The sequence below is a fragment of the Falco biarmicus genome, chromosome 4, assembly GCF_023638135.1.
Source record: "Falco biarmicus isolate bFalBia1 chromosome 4, bFalBia1.pri, whole genome shotgun sequence".
Taxonomy (NCBI): Eukaryota; Metazoa; Chordata; class Aves; order Falconiformes; family Falconidae; genus Falco; species Falco biarmicus.
In genome coordinates this window covers 102,422,036-102,448,041 of record NC_079291.1, presented here as the reverse complement: position 1 = coordinate 102,448,041, position 26,006 = coordinate 102,422,036, and the positions used below count along the sequence as shown (strand labels likewise).

Here is a 26,006-nt window from a genome sequence, read left to right as displayed (position 1 = left end):
TCTTCCTTGGCCTCCTCAGGGGGTGAGTGGCTGGGGCGCAGCGGCCACAGCCAAACTTAACTGTACATCTCACACACGAACGCAGATAAAAAACCCAAGCAGGCCCTGAGACAAACTGATGAGACCCCAACCTAGGGCTGCTGCGGGTCCCGGGGTGACCCCAAAGATTGCCAGGGCGCAGGGAGAGGAGCGCCAGCGTGCCTGTGCCCACAGGGCCGGCGCCAAGCCCAGGGCAGGGTAATGCCCTGTGTTTGTCTCGCAAAACCGAGGCAGGACCCGAGCAGCAGCTGGGAGCCACGGAGGGGCTGCTGGCCCAGGCCCGGGCCCGATGGAGCAGGCCAGCCCGCTGCTGCCGCGGAAGGGGCACAGACCGGCCGGGCTGCGAAGCGACGGCGCGTAGGCCCTGAGGGGCCGCGCGCAGCCCGCACCCCTGCCCCGCGCCCGCTGCGGCTCCCCTAGCAACAGCGGCGCTGGCGACCGCCCAATCAGCACGCGGCGGTGCGGCCCGAGCCAATAGGGAGGCGGGCGGGAGGGCGGGGCCCGTGGGGTGGGGGAGGGCCGGCCACGCGCCGCGCCGCCATTTTGACGTCTGAGGAACAAAAGAGGCGAAGCCGCCGCCGCTGCCGGCCTGACACCAGGTAACGGGCGCGTTCCGCCGCTCTCCCGGGTCGGCCGGCCGGCCCCCTCGGCGTTGCGGGCGCTCGGCGAGCCTGCCGCTGGTCCTCCTCTCCCCCGCGGCAGCTGGCTCTGAGGAGGTGGCCGGGGGCTGCCGCTGGCGTGTAAGGTGCGGCGGAGCCCTGCCTCTGCAGGCCCCAGCCCCGCCCGTCGTGGGAGGCCGGTGCCTGGCCTGAGGGGGGGGGGGGAGGCGGCTGCCCGGCTTCCCGCTAGGGATGCTCGGCGGCAGCCGCGGGCGGGTGGCGGCGGCAGGGGGAGGGACGTTGCCCGGGAAGTGGGGGAGCACTGCCCAGGTTTCCTCCCCGGGGGAGAGGGAGCAGGGTACTGGCCTAGCATCACCCCCGGGAATGCGCGTTCGGTCCGGGATGGAGATGGAGGGATGGAGAGGACGGGCAGAGCGCTCACGGAGCTTCCCCGCTCACACACCGTACCGGCTTCCTGCCCCGCCTCGCCCCCCCTGCGGGGCGGCGGTGGGGACTGCCGGGCGGGGGGCTGTCGGTAGCGGGGGGGGCCGCGGTTGTGCGGTCTTAACGTGGGTGGGTGACCCCGGCGCTGGTTGTCGCCCCTTGCTGTTACTCAGCAGTTCTCATCTGCCTGAATCATAGGACGTCGGTTTTCCGTTTTGCCTGGGTGAGGCATGTGCCGCAGGTTGGACGAGCGTTTCCTACACTCGGTAATATTACAAAATCAAAAAAGGGTGCTTCGGGATGTGTTGCATAATTGGACGCGCTGCTCACGAATACCCCTTTTTTATATGTAAAACGGAAATAGTGGGTACTGTCTTGTTGTGAGCTGGTTTGAGCATCACAGGTTTGTAATACATAATGTGGCTTGGGGCCCTTAGGCTCTTAAAAACACGGTTCAGAGTTTGGAAGTCGGCATTCAGCTTAAGAAAATAAATGTTATCGTTGATAGAATAACAGCCTGTTGGTAGTTACATCCTGATATGTCCTTGGCCTTAATTCCGCTGTGAAAGTTATGTGTGTTTAACACCAGTATCTTTCCTAGTGTATACTGGAATTTAATTGCCCTCTACTTCTAGCCTGTCTTTCTAATTTTTTGACACAGTGTCGCATATACTCAGGTATTCCAGAAATGCATCCAGTGCCCATGTGATTTTTTTTTTTTAGACTCATGAACATCTAAGGGGGCAGTTCTGTGTCAAATATTGTTAAATTGGAATCTTGCCCTAATATTTACTTCTGGAGTGTTAAAGCTAACGTAAGCTTGTTTTTAACTTTTCAGTCAGAGTGTGTTATTGGTTGTTACTCAACACAAGGCTGAAGAGCATAACAGTTCAAATTTGATGCTCTAGGTCAGGGTTATTTTGGCTTTTAAGCATCTAAGAATTTGCATCTTTGTTCATAACTTTGCTTATATAAGATAAAAGCTACTTGTAAAATGTGAAATTGTTCTTAAATTGAAATTAATTTGCATATTTTCAGGACTTATGATAACATTAAGGAATGGAAACTGGGTTTCTATATATATGTGCCTACACACACAAATGTGTATTTTTAAAATGGACTGATTAATTTGTTTACATTTGGCCTATTTAGAATCTTTCAGCTTGTTATTATAATTTTTTCTTGGTTAAAGTATATTACTGAATGGGGAAGAATCCAATGATTTAACTGCCAGAATTCAGGAAAATTTCTTCAAAAATAGTAATATTAAGTGCTCAGAAGTGTCTCCTGGTTAAGGATCATGGGAAGGATTTCAGGGAAGGATTATAGCCATTCATATATACTAGTTTGTAGACATTTCAGACCTTAAACTTGACCAGGTAACTTCTAAAATTTATATTAATTGATTTAATTTAACAGTTGTTTTCTTTCCTTTTCTGTTGACACCTTTCTGAAATAATTCTCTCTTATCTTGTCTGTGGTATTTTGGTCATAACAAGTAATGTAAGCTTCATGTTGCTGCTTCCTTTTGAGGAAAGGTAGATCAGAACAGAACCATCATAATCTTATGGTAACTTGGGAAGGAGCTGTAAAACTGGATAGTGGTCAGTCATATGAATGCTGGGCCTTGTGCCCTCAAAATTCTTTCCCCACCAGTTGCTTGCAAGGAAGAATTCAGATTTGTCAGGCATGTCATTTTGAAAAAATAGGGTGAGAAAAGATGTTAAAGAAACTCTTTGCTGCCTGTCAGTGGGTGGGCTTCTGGCCAGGTCGCTGGTATGGTCATGCTTTAGTTGTTCTCTGATCAGCTGGAGACTGTCAGAGGGTATTTCAAGGATGTTTTTCCTTTTGAAGAGTAGAAGGATGTGAATCTTGAGGCACTAGGAGTGTCTTGTCTGTTGGCTATGGTGCTAAGGACACGTGTCTGCCCTTTTGGTTTAGGAATAGGTGGAGGCAGAGAAGCTTATGCTGTCAGGTTGATGGTGGAAGACATACCTCACTAGTGACATAAATTCCACAAGGATATTGTATCTAAAGGGATAAATAGAAGTCACTCTTAAAAGTCTGTAATTCTTTACTGTCTGAATACTTTCAGTGAATTGGGTTAGATAAAGTCTAGGGAAATTCTGGAGTAACTGGTATTAAATGTCGGTTACTTTCAACAATTCTTATCTGATGGTGTTTGGAAATTGGGAGACAGCTGAAGTGTTTTCTCTAGGTGGTCAGGAGTGCTGCTCCTGCAGCCCAAGTCAGTGCCTGCCCAAGGTCAGGAGCAGTTCCAGATCCAGAATAGGCAAAACAAGTATCTCCTTGGTAATGCTTTTGATGCTGTCCTGCCCCCGGGGAGCTGTGCTTTGGGTGGGGAAGGCTAGGGGCAGGGGTTTTGAAGTGAAGCATTGTTTAATGTGATTTTTAATGCTAAGTCAAGGTGTAGCTTCTTCCTTTTTGATATATTTCATTGGTTTCCTTAATATTTCTGCACTGATGCTTAAACACAGAACTTGTTTAATGGGTAGGAATGTATTCCAAAAGTTCAGATACTGTATCAAAAGATTGAAAGGGCAGAATTGAGTTGTGACTAAAAAAATTGACTTGAATGCATTCTACTGGTCTAGATTTATCCAGAAGTGTGGAGGTAAGTGCACAGTACAGTGGAGTTTGAAGTTTTATTAGGCTGACATTGTACATTCAAAACAATTCTTGTGTATCTCGTGAGCTTGGGCTAGAACCATTATCTGAAAGCTGTCAGGTTTTTACGATGGCGTGTGGAAAAACCTTACTGCCTCTCATTCAGTTCATCCACTTACCAGTTGTTGAATTTGCTGATGCTTAGCTCGTCCCTGTTGGCAAGAAGCTGCGGTTGGTCTCCAGGCAACGCAGGTCGGGCTCAGCATCTCCGTGCCTTGCTTGAAGAGATGAAAATTTTCCATTGCAGGGAGAGGATTTTTCCTCTTGCTAATTCTTTTATCTGGCTTTCTGTCTTGCCCAAGGTTATTGTATCTTTGAAACAATACAGGAATAGCTTTGAAGTATTAAGAGGCTCCATTTTAGAGTTTTGAGGTATAACTGCAGTTGTGCGTTTCTATAGCTTTTGTTAGAAATACCTTATTAGAATGTTATTTTGGGCCTTTCAAAGTAACTATTTTCTTTCAAAATAATTCTTTCTTCCCCACCCCCCCCTTTTTTAAAAAGCTGTACGACACAGTAACATGCTGTAAGTAGCTAGAAATTTCTCCTCCTGCAGAGTCTGAAATACTGGAAGACGTAATGGAAGCAAAATTGCTTGGTCAAATGAAGGTCTAACATTGGTTGTGTTTAACTGAGTGTTTAGGAGCTTGAAATTGTCACTGAAATCTTTTTCAACTACTTGACTTGTGTAGCACTAAGTCTTTGAAGTCCTGATGGTGTTGCAGAAAGATGGGCTGTGTTAGAATAAGGTAATTACAAAGAATAACCTTTGTAATAGGTACAGAAAGTACGCTCTTCGCTCTCTGGTTATCAGATATTTAACCTGCAGTCTTTGACGACCCAGTGTCTGGATTGCTGGTGCATATGGAGGATTGTCTATTGGAGATGGTTGGTTAGTGCCCAATTTTGCATTATTTTACTGTAAAAAGAAAGGCTTGCTTGTAAAATGGTGTTGAGTACTGAGAGTCTTCCTTTATGAAGACAAACCCTGTGCATGTGCTGTGATGAGTGGTTGGGCAGGAGACCCCACAGTGGTGGCTGGTTTGGAGCTGTGTATGTGCTCATCAGCCAGTTAATAGCTGAAACAGAGCAGGAAAGTACTGAATTCATGCAGTAGCCTTTCAACTGTACTGTTTATCTTGGTCCCTGTCTTTTAGCCTGCTGTGTTGACATCTGAAAAGTTGGAAGGAATCTGGGGGGAAAAAAATAAATTTGGATGGCTTGCTGAAATGGTTACATATGCCTCAGGTTGTTGAGATCTATAACGGAGAAGATCAAGGGCAGAAGGTACAATTATTTGTAGCTATTTTTCCTCAGAAAATCAGACTTAGAAGCAGCAAGGGTTTGGGGGGTTTATGTCAGTATCTGCACTAGAGTGAGCACAGCAAAAACATCGATTTTATTTTCTTGGAGCAGAGGGCTTTGAGCATACTCAAATAGCTATGCAGTGCTGTGATGCAGAAATTCTCTACAGTGCCTTAAACGTTATCAGGAATTGTGGGTGCTGCCTGATTTCATGCTTATTGAAGATGACCTCTTTCTTTTAACACTTGCTCTTTTCCTTTTTCATCTCTTTTTCCAGAAGAACAGTAATCTATCTGCCTTGTGTTTTAGATATATGGGGGCAATGTCATGGCAATTGATTTATTTTTTTTTTCATGGTGACATCAATTAGATTAGTGTAGTTCCTTGTTACAAAGTTGAGAAATGAAACTGCTGACATGATAGACATTATCTTGATGTCTCTGAGGTGTTAGCTCTTTCAAATGGTTGATTCAATTTAACTGGGATTGTGAGGTTAAATTGATGGGTGGAGGTGTTCATACTGACACAGCTAGCATTGTAACTGGGAATCTGTTCCAGCTAATTTAGGAAAAAATTTGGATCTGACTTAATAGAAGCAGTCAATTTTCTGAAGAGACATCTGAGTATTAAAGTTAAGGGTATACTTCTAGATGGGGAGAGAACAAAATGTTTTGGAGAATCACTTCAGAATTCATGGAAATAAGTAGTCCCTCAAGGATGAGGGTTAAGTGAAGTAAGTGCTGATGGAAGTGTAGTGAGAGGACTGATACAGTTCTGTTGAAACAAAACCTTTCATGTATTTAAATGTAAATGCTGAATGGTGATTTCTTCTTCTAAAGTGCAAATAATGATTTAATATCAGTAGTTCACTTCCAAAAAATAAAATGGTCTTTCATAAGCTTGACTTCTTGAATTTTATTTTTTTTTCCTGACAGTATGCTGGCTTTTTTAGAAATACGTAATTGGAACATGAGCACAGTGCGGATGGTGATGCTATATTGCAGGGTTTTTTAAGAGGAAAATAGGTTTCTGGCAGTCATCCCGTCTGAGCCTTCCCTTTTTGGTTAGTGATGGTTTCTCGTTGAAAACAGTTGTGCAAACCACACTTGCTTGTGCTGTATGGTCACTGACCGCCATAAAAATTGCCTGTAAAGCAACAGATGTATTTTAAGGGAATAAGACTTGCTATAGTTGTGTCACATTACCTGGGCTAATAAAACTAGCTAGCTCTTTTGCATCACTAAATGTATTTCAGCTTGTGGGGGGAATGAGACCAATACAGCCAAGCTCTTGCAAAAGCTTCCTTTATAGGTTACTGAAATTGGTAAGATTTTTTTTCAGGTGTTTTTGCACTGCTGTTTGAATATGTAAACTGTGTGAGATTAAAATGTATTAATTCTTTGACAGTGATTATTACAGTGAGCCTGTAATTGGCTCAGATGGTGTACTATGAGATCAATGAAACATGTAATACATAAATGATTTTTTTAAAAAAAGCATTTTTGCAGTACCATCCAGGTGTCCTTGTCCCTTTTACTAGGGAGAAACTGCTTGAAATGATGTTTAAGATGCACGTCTGGGTTGTGTTATCAGATTTCAGATGCATTTTCAGTAGTTTTAAATGTTTTGAAACATCAATACAATATAAAAAGATAATGTTAAATGTACCTCATCAACCTGAGCTGTTCTGGAGCAAAAACTCTGTCCTTCATAATTTCAGAAGTGTGGTGTCTTGGAACATACACTTGAAGAATTACTGTTAAAAATGTGTGTGGGCGTTTCAAGTCTGTCTGTCTCCTGAGGTACTTTTTGACCTTTTTCTGCAAAAAAAGATAAACTTTTTCATTTGAAGTATGTTGATGGTAAAGACGAATATACACATAAATGGGATGCATGAAGCGTAATTGTATTCTGGCCACCATTCTTCCTGTAATGGTTTATTTATAAATGATGCTTGCTTTGTGCTTCTCTGGAAATTTTTACTCAAGGAGTTGGACTGGTTTGTAGGATTTGGGCATCTTATCTTAAATTTGACAGTTATGTCCTGTGAGCTGCTAGTACTTGGGTTTAAAAAGTATTAGGGATCAGGATTTCTGAAGGGAGTACAGAGAAAAATCTTTGAATAGTTAAGTGAATGTGATCTTTGAGCAGGACTGGACAGTGGTCCTCTTGAGCAACTTCTCAGATGTGGTAAATTGGTCACAACTCAAAGGGCCGGTCACAAAGACACAATGTTCTTTTATTGAGTGTTAGAAATACAGTTCCCAGACTGCTAAATTCATGGTAAGGAGAAAGGCATAGCCTTGGACTTACTTTAATCTTAATGCTGGAATTTCTGGAGTTTTTTGTATCTTGAATAACACTTCCATGTGTGTAATCAGCACAATGTAACTCTTGCTGTCATATTTTCAGAAGATTAAAGGCTGAATGCTATTTTGGTTTCTCCACGACAAAGGGCAGTATTGTCTTTTTATAGCAACTGGTGGTTTTAGCTGCTGGTGCCAGAATACTGTTTTAAGATGGATCAGTTTTTAAATAGGAAGTTTTAAGTAGCTTAGTTTTGGTGGTTCAGGTTTCTTAGTTTCCATGGCATTTTTACTTGGAAAAGAGGCTAGTTCTTAAATTACACAATCCCTGAAAAAAACTGCATGGGTCAGAATTGCATACTCTTTTTCTGGATGAACGTGCTTAGTAACCTGTAACTTAGCTTTTTGTTCTGGGGAGATAAAATAGCTTTACTTGAGAGATAACACTCCGGCATTTCTCCAGAGCTTGGTGTATGTGGTTAAGATTACAGATTACAAACAGTGTGGGGAAAGCTGAAAGCTGTTGCTCTTGGGGATCTTGAAATGTTAGTTGTACTGAGGTTTAAGAAATTGCAGCTGAGGGGCTGCTGTGTATACTTCTCTTAACCAAGAGCTAGAAGCTTGGAGACTGCCTTGGGTACTTGTCTTGCTTTCCCAGACAGAAGGATTGAGGAGCTAGTTTTCTCCTAGTGATATAGAGCTGGTTTAAGGAAAATGGGAATAATGATAGTGCATGAAGAACAATAATAGAACATTATGCAACTTCAGAAATTTTTTTTTGTTTGCTGCCTTAATATGTTATGCTTAATGTTCTGTAATTCTTAGTTTCATTTGTTAAGGTTGTATTCAAAAGCCTTTTTGGTATTTGCTGCAGGAGGTGGCTCTGCAGCTGTGGTGTTAAATTTACAGGTGTAAATACATGTCTTAACCTGTGTGGCAGTGTTCATTTCTCATAGTGACTACTGCTGTGTTTGGGTTATATTTAGAGGAAAGCAAAACTAGAACTCCATGTTTAGAGAATAAAAGGAGACAGCATAAATATGTTGCTAGTTTAGAAAAATGTTTTGTGCTGAAAGAGTGTGTCTTTGTATAAATTTTTCAACATCGCAATGCATCATTTTTCATTTCTATACTATAGTCAGAGAATTCTCTGACTATTAAAAAAAAAACCAAACTCTTAAGGGTGCTGGCTTTACCCCCTTCAGAAGTTCATAGCAGAACAGGATCTTGAATGCAGCACTTGGGAGTAACACTTTACTGTTACAGCCAGTGTTGGACTGTCCTCACACTTCTTTCGGTGGAGGGGGGAAAAAAGATCTAGAGGATTAGTACCTTTAGGTGTGACATAACTGACATGAGGTCCTCAGAAGAACCTAAGCCATTTCAGGATGTTTTTCTGCAGTTTTAAACTGCCTAGAGATTTTAAAATTATTTAGTGTTTCTTGAAGGTAGGTTAAACTTAAAACATTTACAAAGATGTTGGAACATGTTTTTTTAAAACTAAATACTATTTTAGCTGTTTGGCTTGTCATGTGCCAGTGATAGGTGAGCTCTGACATAGCGCATAGAATTTTCTTGAGATCTAATGCCAGCGGTTGTTACTCAATTTTATTGTTAAGTTCTTCCAGTAATACAGCAGGAAAAATGTATATAACTTGATACAGGGAGTACCTCTAATTTGTATGGAGGAGGGAAAGGGATGCTGCTTTAATATATTGAACTAATGAATAGATACTTTCCACCCAATAGTTAAGCATCCGTTCTTTTTTGGTGGGAATCTTTTGTTTGCGGCCTAATGTTAAGTATACGATTAGCTTTCTACCTTGATGGGCCAAGACTGATATCCAGTTAGCTCTGTCATGATTCCAAAGGGTTTTGCAAACATAGCTTGTTGAAAGTTTATATATGAGTTCATGTATAATTCTGGGTTCCTAGATTCAGCACTTTTTGTGTGATTAACTAAAGGATTTTTTTTTTCCTTTTTATCTGGAGGAGTTCCTTTATTTTTCCAAACTACAGCAATGTGGTGCTGCAGTTACCAGCTATTTAATATGGACAGATTAAAAAAAAAAGAAAACAAAATTAGATTATATCAGTGAGTCTAACAAAAAGGTGGTTTCTTTTACTGGTCTAGTCCAAGCACCCTATGTTGAAGAAGCAGCAGAATTTTCTCTTTTTTTGGCTTTTTGCGTCTGTAGGTGGTTATGATAGACTCATCACTATAGTGCCTGACTCCCATAGCCCTCATGATTTATCAGTGAGGGCTATAGCAAAAGTATTTCTGCTTGGAAATGGAATACACATGTAGTCTCAGTATGTAGGTGTGGAGGAGTTGCATTTTACTCTTGGATTTGCAAGTGTTCCTGCTGAGTATTTTTACAAACCCTCTTGCTTACTCATCTTTGAGCACTAAGTCATGTGGAGATAACTTGATGATTGTTACATTGATTGACTTGCTGCAGAAGAGCTTAAGTAACCTTACTTGCATAGAAATTTACAGCTCAGCATCTTTTTTTTGCTATCACAGCCACTTGGGTTTAAAGTTCTACTTAATGAAGAAGGAGGTTTTTTTTCCCCCTCACTCTAGTCCTTTAAAGTAAGCTCAGTGGAGTGGTTTTCTGAAGTATCTTAGAGGTCTGGGTGTTTCCAGACAGTAGCCAAATATGTTAGCAAATGTTGCAAAGACCTACAGCACGTTGCTGCCTTGTGTCATGTTTTCTTCTTGCATTTAGAGAAAACAGAAAATGCCAGCTAAAAAGCAACGTGTTCACCTGTCCGATGTCTTCCACCCCCATGTACACACTTGTTACTGTGGCACTGCTCCTCTTCCCGCGTGAAGTTGAAGGATATTAAATCTGCTGTATTAAATTTGCATTGCTTGCTGTTTAGGGGACAGTGTTTTGGTTTTTTTTTTTTTAGAACAAAAATAAATCTGAGAATTGACAATGTCGATGCACGCTTGTATTGAAGATAAACTTTTTATTTAAAACTAAGTACCAGAATAAGTATTTGCTTCCTGTAATCATGCAGAATAGTTAAGGCTGTTATTAAGGCTTTTCCCAAAACCATAGGATTCATATGAGCACATCATTATGCAGGCTCTGCATTTCAACCCTAATGGGATAAAAGTTCAAAGTTGTAGCTTTTATTGCTTAAACTTGGTTATATTGTTACTATTGAAGATACAAAAGGCTTCAACAGCCATCCTGGTGTGGGACTTGCTTTGTATTTAGAGGTATAGTAAGTCTTCACAGCTAGGAATTTATTAACATTTCTGATGAATGCAGAGGTCTTTTTTTCCATTAAGAATGAAAACATGTATTATAGAGGGTTTGCTCCCTAATCTACATGCAGTTAATCTTTAAAACAGAATCAGAAATATAAAATTACATTTTAAGGCAGCTGACTGAATGCTAGAGGATTTGAGTATCTCCATTCTAATCTGGAGCAGAACACATCAGATGGTAACTTCAATTCCTGGGCCAAGTACAACTAAAGGGAATGTTAGAAGCACTTTCTTACCAGTGTTAGACTAGGCAAATTTGCTAATAAAATAGTGTTATGTGTAGAGGAATGGTATTGGTTTTCATCAAAATGAATCACAAGTTGTGCAAGAACTTTGAGTCTGAGCATGTTTAACATATCTAAGGTTTTTAATACTCTGGTGTTTGTATCTTGTGTTCTTTGATTCAAGGAATGTACCTTGCTATTTGGAATGTACCTTGCTATTTGTAAACGAGCAGAATACTTGGAATATGTAGTTTGGTGGCATAAGGACTTGTAAAATTCCTGTAACTATTCCTGTTTGCTAAGTGTATTGTAGGTTCTTAAAGTGTGTTTATTCTGCTTTAGTTGTGAGGGGCCTTTCTCTTTGAGCATTGTAATGGCTTACCAACTCAGACCTGAGGTAGGTACGTACCTTTTTGGTTTTGTGCATGAAACAATGGGTGCACACAAACCTACTGTACACTTTCCACATGATAGTTGCATTTTCCCATGTCCTTTCTCAGCTGGTACTCGTTTCTTCCTGAGTATTCTTTGAGTTGAAGCAGCTTTCTCTTTGGCTTCTCTAATGGGTCACTAATAACACCTGTCTTTAATAACACCTGTCTTTTTTTTTTTTTTACTTGTTTGCTGGCTGTGCCATTTCTGTTTTCTTGGAACCTTGGGAAGAAGCTTAGTTTTGTCTGGTTCAGTGGGGTTACAGCGTCCTACAGCAGCTCTGCTCTGAAGGTAGCTACCCGGTCAGCTTCCTTCTTTGTGTTACCCAGTGAACTGAGAAAAGGACAGGCAGAAAGCTTTGCTGCCTTGCTATTTCTGTCACTGTAAAGCTGACTTGCAGCTATTTGGATCTGCAGATATCACCCGAAGTAAAAAGTCAGCACTTGAGAGAAACCAGGTTTTAACAGACTGCTTAGGAGGGCAACTCTGCTATTACAAAATTTTAGGAAGAGGTGTTATTTTTGAGATTGTTATGAAGGAAGGAACTGCTGCATAATTGAGAGCTGTGCTTTCCAGAGGATGTGTGTGTTAGTGCAGTTATGTACGGGACTAAGTCGAGTATCTGTAATGACATGAAATACCTTCCAAAGAATGCTGTCAATTGAGATTAATATTCAAAGCCTGAAAACATGAGTTCATTGCCGTATTCTTTCAGTGGTCATTGTCACAGATGTTTGAGAATAAGATGTGTATATGTCTTCTGTTTTCGAGATCGGGGTTTTAAACATCCTTTGCTGCTTACTGCAGTGACATTGCTCAAGCTATTGTTATTGTGTCTAGACAAGTTTTTATTTGCTTCCTTCAAGTTACGTCAGATTTCTCTTAAATGCTTGACACGTGAAGGAATAGTACATCTGCTTTTTTTGGCTTATGTGTCCTTTGAACAAAAGATCTTAGCCAAAGGCGTTTAAAAGCACATAGAAGGAAAAGGGCAGGGTACTACACTGAGCCTGCATTTGGTATCTGGGAAAATTGCCTAAAACCAGCTGTTTTGTGCTCTTTCTTGCCCAAAGAGCATTGAAAACAGAGTGTGGAATCAGAGGAAAGGCAGTGAAGAACTATATTGTGCTTTTGCTGGTCAACATTGTTGTCACTTGAAGCTGTTGGTCTTCGCTCAAAGTTTTTATTTTGAAGGAAGTGCAATCAATTTAACATGTTTGTGAGGTTGTTTATGGAAGTAAGATGCTTTGCACTGCTTCATTTGTAAGTATTTCTGATGGGCATTGCAATTGTTCTGCAGGTTCTGTTGTTAATCTGAGTGACAAGATTCCCTATATGAGGTAGAGCCAAAATGACAAACAAATTCTGATTATTTGTAGTGGTAGTGTTAGAGCATGCAGCAGGAAAAAAACCCTTAAGATCTTACTCAAAGTTTTTTTTGCAAATGAATGAAAACAATTTTGGATGAAAACAAACTGAATTTGAGGTAAGCAATGCTTCTTATCTTGAAAGGTTAAAATATATTAGTTGTTCAAAGAGCACACTAAAACCTCTGGATTCATAAAATCTAAAATATGGACAAGATTGTGCGGGCTTGCTGCTGCCGCTTTGAGCACTATTGCTCTGTTCAAATCATACATGCGTTATAGGCTTATAAGAAGTCAGTAAATCGCTTTGTGCAAGTAAGGAGCTTGGTTAAAGTCTTTATAGCAAGGAACTCATTGCTGACACTGTTCAGCAGTCCTTGCATATAGGTTTATACTGCATAGCTCTATTAGTACAATTTTTTTTCAGCAGGGGCACATACTACAAACATCTTGTAGTGGAAACAATATATGGGAGTTGCACTGTGTTTTGGAAGGTAAAAACAGAAGGAGAGCTTACTAATACAGGCACAGTAAACTCATGTAAACTCACACAAGTAAAGATCTTTGTCTCTGGTAGATTCACATTTACCTTGTACTCATGCAGACCCGGTACACGGTGTTTGACTATGTATAGATAATTTTAACATATCCTTGGGGGGGGGGGGGGGGGGGGGGGGCGGGGAGAGAAAAAAATCCAAAATGCACAAACAAAAAAACCCCAACCAACAACCCAACCCAACAACCAAACCAGCCCTGCCTAAATATTTCATAACTGATATGCTATTGAAAAACCTTGCTGCTTTGTCCCTCGAATGGGAAGTTACACTGTGTGATGTGCTGCCAGATGTTACTTTTTCAGGAAACAGTGAAGTAGCATGAGTAGTCCTGTCCAATTCTGTGCTTGGCAATTCGTTGCAGAATGAATGTGGTGTGCCATGTGCAGGTTTTGTCCAGACCACTTGGGCATATATATGAAAGTAAACAAGTTGAGCTGGTGCTAATGAGCTCCCTGAAGATGTGCTGGGTAAACAAGGTGTTGTGCATTATTTGTGTTGGAGGTGCTTTTTGCTGGAGAGTGATTTCTGTAAACATCTGCAAGACTTAACTCCTGATGCAACTCTGATGCAGTAGAACTAGGACTAACCAGGTGTTTGAGGTTAAGGGATGTTGTGGGGTACTTTCTCAGTTTGAATCTCTGCAGCTGCCCATCAGTGTCTCTGCGTCGGGGTAATTAGGAAGGTTGCCACAGAATGGCAGTGCTGGCTTGGAAAGAGTGGCTTTTGTAACGCTGATGTACTGTGACACTGTTAAAAGTGGCTGTGCCAAGGTAAAGAAAGCTCTGTCACCGCAAGATCATGTACGTGTCTAACTGTGCTGCCCAGTGAAAACCAGCACTCTTATGGCTTTTCCTGGGAAATTCCAACAGACTGGAGGCATTGTTGGCTCTAGGAGGTCCTGATGAAAACTCTTGAGGCTTGTAAAATTACTGGTGCATTAGACAAACACAGACTGAGGCTTAAAATTTCTCTAATAGAAAATGGAAGTAACTCTCAGTCAGCGCTTACTCAGGAACTAATGTGGCTTGCTGAGTGTGGGTTTGGTGAAAGCTTGAAGTATGTTACACATCTGCTGGTAAGTCAACTTGCAGTCGAGTCTTACGTGAGGAGCAGCGTGGCCCTGCCTGCAGTGAGCGGTGCTGCGGGGAGCCATCGGGCAGGTCGGTGACTCTGAGGCACTAACAGCGCCATCTGACGGCGACAGCTGCCGGGGTGGGTCGGGCTGCCTGGTACTGGAGGTCACACCGGGGTACGCGGCTTTCCACACTGTCTGGGCACCGCGGTGTTGCTCAGCTTGGATGTAGTTAGATAGCTTTTTGGAAGTGGCTCGTGTCCGGTGAGACTGAGAGGATTTTACCTGTATGTCTCTAAGTTGTCAAATTGCTGATGCTGAGGTAGATGAGGAACTTCTCTGGGGATGCGGTAGCTGCATTATGGAAAAAAACCCCAAACCACTAGGAAATTAACAGCATACAAATAGAGATGGAAAGCTTACCGGTTTTGCTCTAATCTTAAAGTGTAGAGTGCCAGAGTATTGTTTCTGGTAAAAGATTAAATTTTGCATACTCTTGCAGAGGTGGCCTGAGTTTTGTTTTCTGTATTAAATAATAACATTTTTAAAAAGAAAAATTTTAAGAAATTAAAAAAAAACGTCTGTCAAATAAGGCTTTTGAAAGAAGTGGGGGGGAGCTAGCTGGTGCGTAGCAAGTAAAATTCTATTGATCTGTTTTGTTACCCTTAGGTGCAGGTAAACATTCCAGGAGCTGGGGTTCAATTGATTGATCTGTTGTTTCTTTAAGCGGTTTAGTTTAATTAATGCCCTTATGTACAGGGCATGCTGTAGGCATCTGTAGTTCTGTTGGTGACACTGCTTTAAGCCTGCAGGTCTCTGCTTTTCAAGTTAATGTAAAGCTGCTAAATATCTAAGGAGGACAAATAAAAATAGACCTGTGACCTAGAACACTTTGTAGTCTCTTTGAATTAAATGCATTATTGTTCGTGTAATGATCTTCACACAAAATAAGTAAGAGGCTGTTCTTAGCTGCAAAAAGTTAATCATTAAAGCTCAAGTCTAAAATTAGAGCAACTTGACTTAAAACATCACTGGAAGGTAGATACCAGGACAGTCATGTTTTGGTTTTTAGTTTTGCTCCTTTAATTGCATATTGAAATGCAAGTTGCGTGAAGCTGGGGGCTGGCGGAACGGAGCAGTGTGTGGTCACGGGCAGGGTTGGCAGCTTCTTGGGGTGCAGGTGGCACAGAACACCCTGCCATCCGCTGCGTTTGCGTAAAAATAAGTCATTGGAAAATTGCTTATTAGCATTATGGTTTTTAGCTGAAAAGTTAGCATCTGTGTAATATCTTAAATATCTGACATATTGTGAAATGTGTGTCCAGGCTGGACCTCGGCAGGTATCTGTGATTGCTGTCACTGTCTGGAAGGGAGGAATCGGAAATTTGGGTTTAATTACAAATTTCGGGCTGGCCTGGGGTGTGCGCTGCTAACGTTTGGCGGCGGGTGGGGGGGTGTGTGTGTGTCGTTGGGAGCGGTGATGCGTCTGGCTCTGAACGGGCGCTGGAAGGCTTTAGGCGTAACTTGAAGTAGGGCTCGCCGGGACTTCACATCAATATTTTTTTTTTATTAAAACGGCAACAACAAAGAGGGCCGGGAGTTTTACCCGCCGCTCGCCCGCTGACGGGCTGCGCATGCGCGACCTGGGCGAGGGCGCCGTGGGGCTGTCCGCCCCGCCCCGCGGAGGCTCCCATTGGCTGCGCGCGCTGAGGGGCGTGCCCGCGGCGTGCCTGCCTGGCTGCGCCCCGCGCCGGCCCGCAGTCGGCCGCCTCCGTCGAGCGAGCGGCACGCGCAGCTCCGCTCCGCTCCGTGGCGGCGCTCGGCCTTGCTTACCTGGCCTCAGCGTGCGGGGGACTGACGGACCGGCGCTCTCTTGTGCTTGTCTTAACAGACTTGTGAACCGGAATAAACCTTCAAGTCTCGGAGGCTTCTGGCTCTGAACTGCCTTTGCTACTGTCGCCTTCTTCTGTCTAATGTGCTACAAGGATGAGCCCAGCATTTGGAGCTATGGAAGTGGAGCACTATTCCAAGGGAGTTCTGCTCGAGCCTTTTGTCCACCAGGTTGGAGGACACTCCTGTGTCCTCCGGTTTAATGACAAGACCATCTGTAAACCCCTTATTCAGAGGGAACACCAGTTCTATGAGACTCTCCCAACAGAAATGCGTAAATTCACTCCGCAATATGAGGGTAAGTTATCAAACCTTGGGATGGGGTTGGGCTTTCTGTAAATACAAGCGTGCTGTGCTCTCTGTTATCTCTGAAATCTCTTCTGTGTGGAAGAGATTTTAGGGTTTTCTTTTCATGTATTTTGATGTTGTCTGAGGCAGGCTGTGGAGATGCAGGGTGGAAATGCTTGCCAAGTTGGTGTTTGGGCTGACTAACAGCATTAGAGTAGAGCAGCTCTGCTGGTGATAGCCCATATATCTCCCTTAGGCACAGGTAAGTAGCTAACAGCTTGTGAATGTTTTCAGTGATTCTCTGCTGCTTTTTGTGTGGATTTCTGATATTTTTTTTTGCCACTTGTTTCATGTTTGTTTACAGGGATTTTGTAAGATTGGTTGACAGTGTTTTGTGTAAGCTTAGCTGTGGTCTCTTGGTTTTGGATTTCTCCTCTGACTCTCATTATGATTGCAATAAATACATGTCAGTAAGGTGTCTTGTTGAATATTTGCAGTGTTGTTTCTGCCATTAAGGAAATGAAAATTCATGGCATTTAGGTAGGCAAGGATCAAGTAGCCGTGATGAGGCTGAGTCAGATGTTATGTAGGAGTGGAAATTCCAGTTCTCCTAAGAATTGTGCTAGTTAACAGAAACACTTTTCATTCTCTTTGCTATTCCGTCAACTGCTGCCTGGTGATTAATAGATAATGTCTGAAGCACTTTTTAAAATGGAGTTGCTTTTTAAAGCACATTTATTTTAACAACCGTAAGGGTGATCAAGTTTTGCATACTGTTTGTGAAACTGGCAGAAGACTTCAGAGGAGATGTTTCAAAGTTAATACACCCTGCACGCTTACAGAGACTTTTTGATGCATCAGACTACAAGTTCTGTTGGACTGAAAGAAAATGTGATCTTTGAATGACACTTCTCCAAATGTAATAGAAGAATTGTACTAGTGTGTATGGCATTTTGGGGAGCGTGGGGAGGGATTTAGGGGTAATGGGCCTCATTTGGTCCATCTCTGTGATTTTATTCTTTTTCCAGGATAAAGCCAAAGGCCATTTGCTAGTCAATTCCCCCCTTTTTTCCTGTTGTCCTTTCCTTTGTGGCAGCAGGACTGTCAGAGCTGTGCTTCTTGCCCCAGCCTACTGTAGGTCTCAGAGCCGCCTGCCCTGCTCAGAAGTGCTGAGACCTCTCCCCTAGCTAGCGATGAGCTGCAAGAACTGTGCAGACTGATTGATTTGAAAATAAAGAGAGAGGACTGAAGAATAAAATTAAAAACAATTCAGAAATTGTGGCTTCTTCATTAACCACTGAAACTTGGTAATGTAGCACTGAGTGCATCTGCATCTGTCAGTGTTCCACTAAGGCTCTTAAAATGCAATGCAGTACTCTAGAGACTCTTGAGGGGAGGTTGAGAAAAAAACAATGCTTTCAAGTTTCACCATGTTTCTGTACCAAAAATTTGTTTTGTATTGCATTTTTGTTACTTATTTTACAAGATTTCTGCATACCCAGTATCAATAAAATATATTCCAAAAATGAGAAGAAAATGTGTAATTAAACGTAGTGATTCTAAGTGGAAGCTTTTGGACTAGTTTCTATTGTAATGTGATGTCTTCCTTGTTGTTTTGCTCTACTTGCAAATCTTTCCTTTCCCCTGGGAATCTATTAACCAAATCTTGTTTGGATAAGTGCTTTTTGCTTTGCTGTCATGCAAAACTGAAAGCTTTTGATGGGGGGGGGGGGGGGGTCGTGCAGGTCACTTTTCACAGCAAGATGTTAACAAATGTTCTAAATCTCATTTAGGGTCAGACCAGTCAGGTGTTTTAATAAAAACTTTTATTGATTGAAATTGTGTCCTGTTATTATTTGATTCTTGACTGCATCAGAGAGAGAAAAGAACCTTCTGTATCACTGTTTTGTCAATATGATAAATTGTCTTTTGTGAGGTGTCACTTTTGTCTAGGTCTTTTGATATTTGTTAGGTTGGCAGATGAGGTTTGTCCTGTGGCAAGATAGAAACTAAGGACTGGGGTAAGAGAAAAAACGCAAAAGTTGCTATATTTTTAGTGTAAAATCATGCATTCTAAAAGGCTTCCTTGTCACTTCAGCAATTCAAAGCTGTCTGTGTCCTTTCTCTCTTCAGGTGTGGTGTCGGTGAGCTTTGAAGAGGATGAAGATGGAAACTTGTGTCTAATAGCATATCCATTAAATGGGGACCATGATAACTTAGAAAACTTAGATAATTCTGACTGTGAACCCAAAAGTAAGCTGTTGCGATGGACTAACAAAAAGACAATGTTGTTAGAAAATGAGAAGATATCTAAGGAATGGGTCCGACAGCATAGGAAAGAGGAAAAAATGAAAAGGTAAGTTTGATGGGGGGAACTGGGATGCAGAGTGTTGAAGAGTAAATTTTTTTTGCTGTCAGATGAGCATCTGGCCTCTAGAATTCCAGAGAATTCTCCAGAACTTTCTTTGCTTTGCTTGTTCTTTTTGGTTTTCCTGACCTCTTCAGTGCAGTTAGGTTCAGTAGTGAAACTAGTATGTCCTCAGCCCAGTAGTGTGTTGAGTCTTTTCTTCTTCCCCCTGTCACCGGTCAATTGAAAAAGTTTTCCTCAATGTTATTTTTGAAGCTTCCAGGGAAAACCAATGCCAGAACAAAAAAACCCAAAGACCACCAACCCCAAATTCACAAAAAACCAAACCAAAACTCATCTGCAAAAGCCCAGTAGTTGTAAAGAACAAACAAACAAAACCACAAACAACAAACCCCACACAGAAATTTCAGTGTTACTACACATGGCACACTTCCTGTAGGAATCTTGCTTTATCCCTGTTAGTGACACATAAATGAGCGAGGTGAAATGTTAATTGTGCCCACTGTAAACTGTGAGCCATGGTGTATTGTGCTAAAAAATGGTGACCTTGGCAAAGGATAAATCTTAAAGCATATTGCTACTCCTTGCGTTACATGCATTGAAGGTCAGGAGTATGGAAGTAGAATTACTGCATGTTTTGTAATGTTTGGCTATATGCTAATTTATATTAATATACAAGTAGCTTTATAGAGGTTGAAATACTACTGATGGGCAGCTTGTCTTCTTGCACAGAGCAGAATAAAGCTCATGCTAGCTGTTAATGAAGGCGAGCAACATAGTTTGTAAAGTTAAATCCACTGACAACCCCTTTAAAGTGCTTATTTTTCTACTTGTCCTCTCATTTGCTGCTTCATTCTGTTTTCTAGTCACAAATTGGAGGAAGAATTTGAGTGGCTGAAGAAATCTGAAGTCTTGTATTACACTGTAGAGAAAAAAAGGAAATGTCAGTTCACAGTTTAAACACCATAATCCTTGGAGCATGAAATGTCACCAGCAGCAGTTACAGCGGATGAAGGAAAACGCAAAACACCGGAATCAATATAGTATCCTTTCCTGAAAATACCTCATAACAATGGAATGAGTAGGGCTCTGCTTTTTTTATTTCTTCGACATGCCAAATAAAGTACAGAGCAGGCTTAACTGCAGTCTGGAGGGACTCTCTGAAGCCATGAATTATTTGGTGACTTTGAAGGGATTGGCAGAACTTTCCAGAACACAGGCTTTTACAGCATGTAATAAAGTAGCTTTATTGGCTACTAGGAAATTCAGATAATCAATTATACTAACTGTAGATTAGTTAGTAGATGGGTTTTACAACATACTGGTTGGGTTCTTCTACGAAAACAGCTTACTAATGAGAGCTTTCAAAGGAGAAGAGTTCTGTCACTTTCTGTTACTGTTTTGGTATTGATGTTCTTAAAAACTAGGGTCATCTTTCCCTTTTCAGGAACTTCTTAAATATAGGAGATACTCCAGTGCTTGGAGTTGTCTGCTTCTAGTAGTCTCTTTTTAATAAGCCTTTTCGATAAAAGCTGAATAAACTGTCATGTAGGATTGGAACATGAGAAACTAAAAATAGTGACTGAATCCATGAATGCTGAAGCACACTGATTTTGTGCTGTGGAACCACAGGCAAACATCTCCAATCTGTGTGTTCTGTGGAAAAAAAAATAGTGCTGTGTGCAGGGTTGGATGCAACTGACACATCCTGCAAAAATATGAATACCTGTGTACTTAGGTAAACAAATTCCTCTTATCTGAGGGCTTTCAGTGTGAATGCATTACCAGAACATCTCTGACTAATAAACTGTTCCAAATGATAGAAAGCATTTCGTGGCTGGTATCATCACTGTTTCACTGTAGATGATGATTAAATTACCAAAGTAGAGGAGTGATCTCTCTGGAGCAGCATTACTACAGATATGCTGTATTCTGAAGTGCTTTTTAATTTCTGTGTTTCAGAGGGTGTTGTGACAATGCCTGACTTGTAGGGTTTTTTTGTGGGTTTTTTTTTTTTTTGGGGGGGGGGGGGGGGGCGGTGGTGAATGGTAACTGAAGCACACAGAATCTTATTTTTCCACAAAAAATGTCTTGCTAGACAGGAAATACTTCATAATTCTAAGTCAGCTGCCAGATTATATTTCTGTGTGACCCTGGTTACTTTTTTTTGCTCAATGTGGAAATTCACCTGTTTTTAGAGACGAGTGAAAGTGGAGCTGGGTATCCCCTCTGCTTTATGCCAAGCTTATGTAACTATTTTATGATAGGCTAGGCTACTATGCACTGGGCATGTTTGGGGTGTGTGTAAAGTTAAGACTGTGGCACTGTAAAATCTGTGATAAGGGCTTTAAAACCTCTGTTCCTTATAGTGTGGATTGTTCCTTAACTAATCAGAATTCATTTTGCTGGAAAACCTAACATCTCGATATGAAGTACCGTGTGTGTTGGACCTTAAGATGGGAACCCGACAGCATGGAGATGATGCATCAGAAGAGAAGAAGGCTAATCAGATTCGCAAGTGTCAGCAGAGTACATCAGCTGTTATTGGAGTACGAGTTTGTGGCATGCAGGTGAGAAGAAAACTGATGATGTGTAGGGCAACAGACTCGCATCCATTTTTGTTAGTGGAGTTTTTGGCTTACGTAGTTGTCCCATGTGTCACTGTCCTTGAGTTGCTGCACTTTTCCTTCAGTGAGGGAATGAGGCCTTCCAGTGTCACTTACTAGTTGAAGGTGGCAGCATGTGCAAGAGCAGTCTGCAGCACGCGTTCCACATTAGTGAGTGCATTCTCTGAGTATAAAAAGTCTCCTGCACAGTAGCAGCAATTCAAAGCTGTGTAGTAAATCACTGGTTCAATTAATGTTTCAAGATAGCGTAGGAAACAGCTGAAAGGGGGTCTGCCAGTACATGCATTGTGAATAAAGCATGTGGAAATTTGGCAGAATGTTAAGTAATCTTCTGTCTTGTAGACTTTGCAAAGCCCCACAGATCTTTGACCACTTTAAGTAGACTTGTTGCAAAGTGCAGATGAGAAGTGGCTTGATAAATGTGATAAGACTCGTGGCCAAATAAGGAGGTAGAGTTCTGTGGACTTTCACCTCAGTTTTTTGTTTACTTGCTTCTGTATTCCTAGAGGGACAAACGGGAAACAACTTGTTTGTATTTGAGGATTTTTCCGAAGCCTCTCTCCTCCCAACCAGTAGATTCCAGGAATGCCAGCAGTGTTTGCTAGGACTTGTTCCACAGCATGACTGTTGGCACATTTGGTGTTCAGTTCACTGTTTAACTTTGGGGAAAAGCACAAGGCAGAAAGGGAAGTGTAGAGGCTGCATTTCTAACCGCAGCGTGCTGGGATTTGAGCGGGGCCTGCTCCTCGTTTGCCTTCCAGTATAGATCTGTGCTGGAAAACAAGAGGAACTTTGGAGGCAGCTGCAATCCTTACTTGACCCAGATGTTTAGGCATTATTGAGCCATGTGTTGTACAGACTGCTCTCCTGTAGGAAGGAATCTTCCTGCAGGAGCACCTCTGACTTTAAATACAGAGGATTATAGGGCACACCTTAGTCTTATATAGGAGTGTTTGCAGTCTCTTAGTTTGGGGTTCTGGGAATCAGCTGGTACGTCTGTGAGCAGAGGCGGGTAGTGAGCTTGGATGAGTGGCAGTGGTACAAGTTGTAGCTTGACTTTGGGAGATCTTGGCCACAGCTTTCCTAATCTCAGTTAATCTCCTCATTCTTACATCCCTGGTGGAGAAGCTCAAGTCTATACTGAAGGAATTTTCCATTTCCTCCATGCCTCGAGTTTCACAGGCACTGCTGAATCTGCTGTAAGCAGTTTCTGTAACTGTGCAAGAGCAGTTTTGTGTGGTATGTCATCTTGTAAAAGTGTTCTGGAGCATGTCTTCCCTCCTCCCCTGGCTTTGAGTCAGTATTACCAGCAATTGTAACTATTTCTTTTCTCTTGTGTTGTGTTTGTATATGCAGGTCTACCAGGCAGGCACTGGCCAGCTAATGTTCATGAACAAATACCACGGAAGAAAACTCTCAGTCCAAGGATTTAAAGAAGCACTTTACCAGTTCTTTCATAACGGCAAATACCTGCGCAGGGAACTCTTTGAATCTGTCATTAAAAAACTGACTGAACTCAAGGCTGTCCTAGAGAAACAGGAGTCTTACCGCTTCTATTCGAGCTCCTTGCTGATAATTTATGATGGAAAGGAAAGGCAGGAGGTTGCTGTCGACTCAGACCCAGAGGACTTAGAGGACCTTTCAGAGGAGTCTTCAGATGAGTCAGCAGGAGCATATGCCTACAAACCAACTGCTAGTACTGTTGATGTCCGTATGATAGACTTTGCCCATACAACCTGCAAATACTATGGAGAAGATAGTGTGGTGCATGAGGGCCAAGATACGGGTTATGTTTTTGGACTTCAGAATTTAATAGATATTATTAAAGAAATAAGAGACGAAAGTAGCGAATAAACAGTGTTGAATGCACATCAGTAGAAAGCACTATTGCGACTCTTTGTATTCCAGAATTATTGGCCACTTTCTGGTGGTAGGAATCTTTACAGGCTCTGCAGGGATGGTCCTGCCAGAGTCAGACTTGTTCAGAGGGCATTTACTTATATTGGTGCTGGACCTAGCACTGGCAAAACTTGGTATCCTTATTTATTTTAACTTTCTTAAACATTCCATATTTGATTACTCAGATACCTCTGTTATCCCTGTGTGTATACGTTCCAATAAAATTCTTTTTGTTCGTTGTAAGTGATGCTTCTGTTGTTGCTGGTGACTGAGGAAGAGATGAAGCTCAGATCTTTCTGGTGGCGTAACGTGAAGGCAGGGTGTGTGACAGCAATGCTTACTTGCCTTGTGAGACCGTGTGTGGAATAGCACTTCTGTTCTGAGCCTCCTGTCAAGACCAATGAACAAGTCCAACAGAGAGCCACCAAACTGGCGGGGGCTGGAGCAGCTAACCTTTGAGGAGCGACAACAGAGGGCCTGCCTAGATAGGGGGAAAAGATGGCTCAGAGGGACCAAACGGTGGAAGGTTGGATGGGAGACCCCCAGGAGGTCCCTGCTGGCCAGAATGATACGTGAGAAGTTGTCTCCTAAAATCTCCAACAGCCTGTTTCCTGGTTTGGGATCTTGTAAACTAGATCTCATGCTGTGTGACCCCTTTCTAGAGAGCTATTGATGCTTTTGAATCTAAGCTGAGCCAAAATACATGTAGAACTGCAGGATTAGCTGCAATGGCAGCAGCTAGGGGAGAGCTACAGAGCCTGACAGGTATCCTAAGCTGCTTAAAAATCTTACTTGGGACAAATAGTCTGGGAGGGTCAGGGAAAGTGAGAGGACAGCTGACAGACCCGTTTTTAGACAAATGACTTCTCCCCTTGTGAAGCTTGTAAGTCACTGGGATACTGCAAAGGAAAATGGGTGTGGAAGCGCTGCATGCGGGGCTGTTGTTGCCTGTTAAAGTTGCCCAGGGTGAAGCAGCTGGTGTGTGTAGAAGTGAAGAGCCTGAGGCGGCAGGTGATGGCAACAGCATCTTGCTGGCCAATGCTTTGGCTGCTCGTAGGCGTGCTGAGGAGAGGTGGGATGTGACGGGAAAGCTGCGGATCTGCTGGTGGAAGGTCACCCTCTTAACCGGCTGTAGCCCTGCAGCTTTAGATTCATACTCCCCAGCCGTTGCTATCAAGTTTTCCTGATCAAAGTCTCTCTGATGGCTGTCCTGTGCTCTTTTGTACTTTTTCAAGAGTTTTTTTACCTTTGCTCTTACATTAGTTTGTGGTTGCTTGTTTTTTGTTTGTTCCATAGTGTTCAGGCACAAACTGATGTCAGTATGAACACAGGTTATAATTATTTTTAAATCTTACAGTCAGCTCACTATTTTATGCCTGCACATGGAGGATTTCCCTGTGAGGTAGGTTTGTTGATCCTTAACTTACCATTTTTTTTGCTCCTTCAGGAGTCGCCAGTGCTGGGTGCAGCTGACAAGAGCCCCCTGAGCTGCTCCTGGCATTGGCTGTAAAAAATCTTTGGGGAGGGAGGATGGGGCTGTTAATTCTTGGTACTTTCTATTGCAAAATGCTTTGGGCAGTGATCAGCAATGCTTCCTGCCTGCTGTCCCCAAGATGTGCTGTAGGTGTGAGTCAGAGTGGCTGGCACAGATTGATGTCAGGGTCAGGGCTGCAACTGTTCTGCTTGGGATGCGACGACCTCTGCAAAAGAGCTAATGATGATCCTCCTCTTGCTGGTGCTGCGTATGAGTAAGCCTGCCTGTGCAGATTCATCTGATGTACGATTTGACTTTGTAGTCTGAAATTAGCAGGGATAAAGTCCTCTAATGTACTTGTGTTACGTAGGAACTCTGGAGGGAATTCATAAAATCCGATGAGAACAATCGCATTTGCTCTGATGCAAGCTGCCTCCAGAACAAGTCCTCTTTGTGTTGCTGCCTGCGGGCAGGGCCCTGGGTACGGGCAGGGAGCTGCCCTCTCACACCCGCTGCCAGCAGGGTGGGCTTGGGACCTGGGCTCAGACCAGTACGGTGTCAGCAGCCAGACCCGGAGCACTGGGGGGCACATATAATGATGAAACCCCAGGTGGAACGGGTGTTGCTGTAGGAAGGTAAGGGACAAACCTGTCCCCTGTCCCTTGCGGGCCTTGGCCGGCGCTGCTCAAATCCTTTTGCCAATATTGTCTGAGGATTAGTGGAGACCGTGCCAGCGCCGCAAGGCAGTGAGGGGGCTGGGAGCTTCCCGGGCCTGCAGCAGTGTGAGGCGGGGAGTGGGGGCAGAGATTATTTTTTTTTTTTTAATTACTATTATTGGTTGCTTTAAAAGATGAAAGAGCGAACTGTCAGGAGGAAAAATCTCCCTCACCTGCACTTTGCTCTAAATCACGGGCGTCCTGGTCCAGACTGTGTCCTCGAGGGTTAAAGAGGGGGCGACCCAGGCAGCCAGTCTCTCTTGAATGACATCTTGCAAAGTTCAAGAGCAGGTTTGTTTTCCTTCCATGCTGTGCTGCACAAATCCCTCGGAGCAATTCCTTGTGTTTGTGGAAAGGCGATTGCGTAACTGCCAGCCTGGGACACTGGAGCGGGAGCTCCTGCGGCCCCCGCCTGCCAGCAGCCC

The 26,006-nt window shown here is 42.7% G+C and overlaps 1 protein-coding gene across 1 annotated transcript; it reads left to right on the top strand.

Annotated features, from left to right (window-relative positions):
• The first annotated feature begins 762 nt into the window (after window positions 1-762).
• On the top strand, window positions 763-23,634 carry IP6K2 (inositol hexakisphosphate kinase 2). The gene is given in 7 exon segments (XM_056336313.1): window positions 763-784; window positions 16,211-16,507; window positions 18,631-18,853; window positions 19,732-19,795; window positions 19,797-19,908; window positions 21,260-21,435; window positions 22,849-23,634. Coding segments are annotated over 6 exon segments (1,275 nt in total). The 5' UTR covers window positions 763-784; window positions 16,211-16,305; the 3' UTR covers window positions 23,347-23,634.
• Window positions 23,635-26,006: the final 2,372 nt, after the last annotated feature.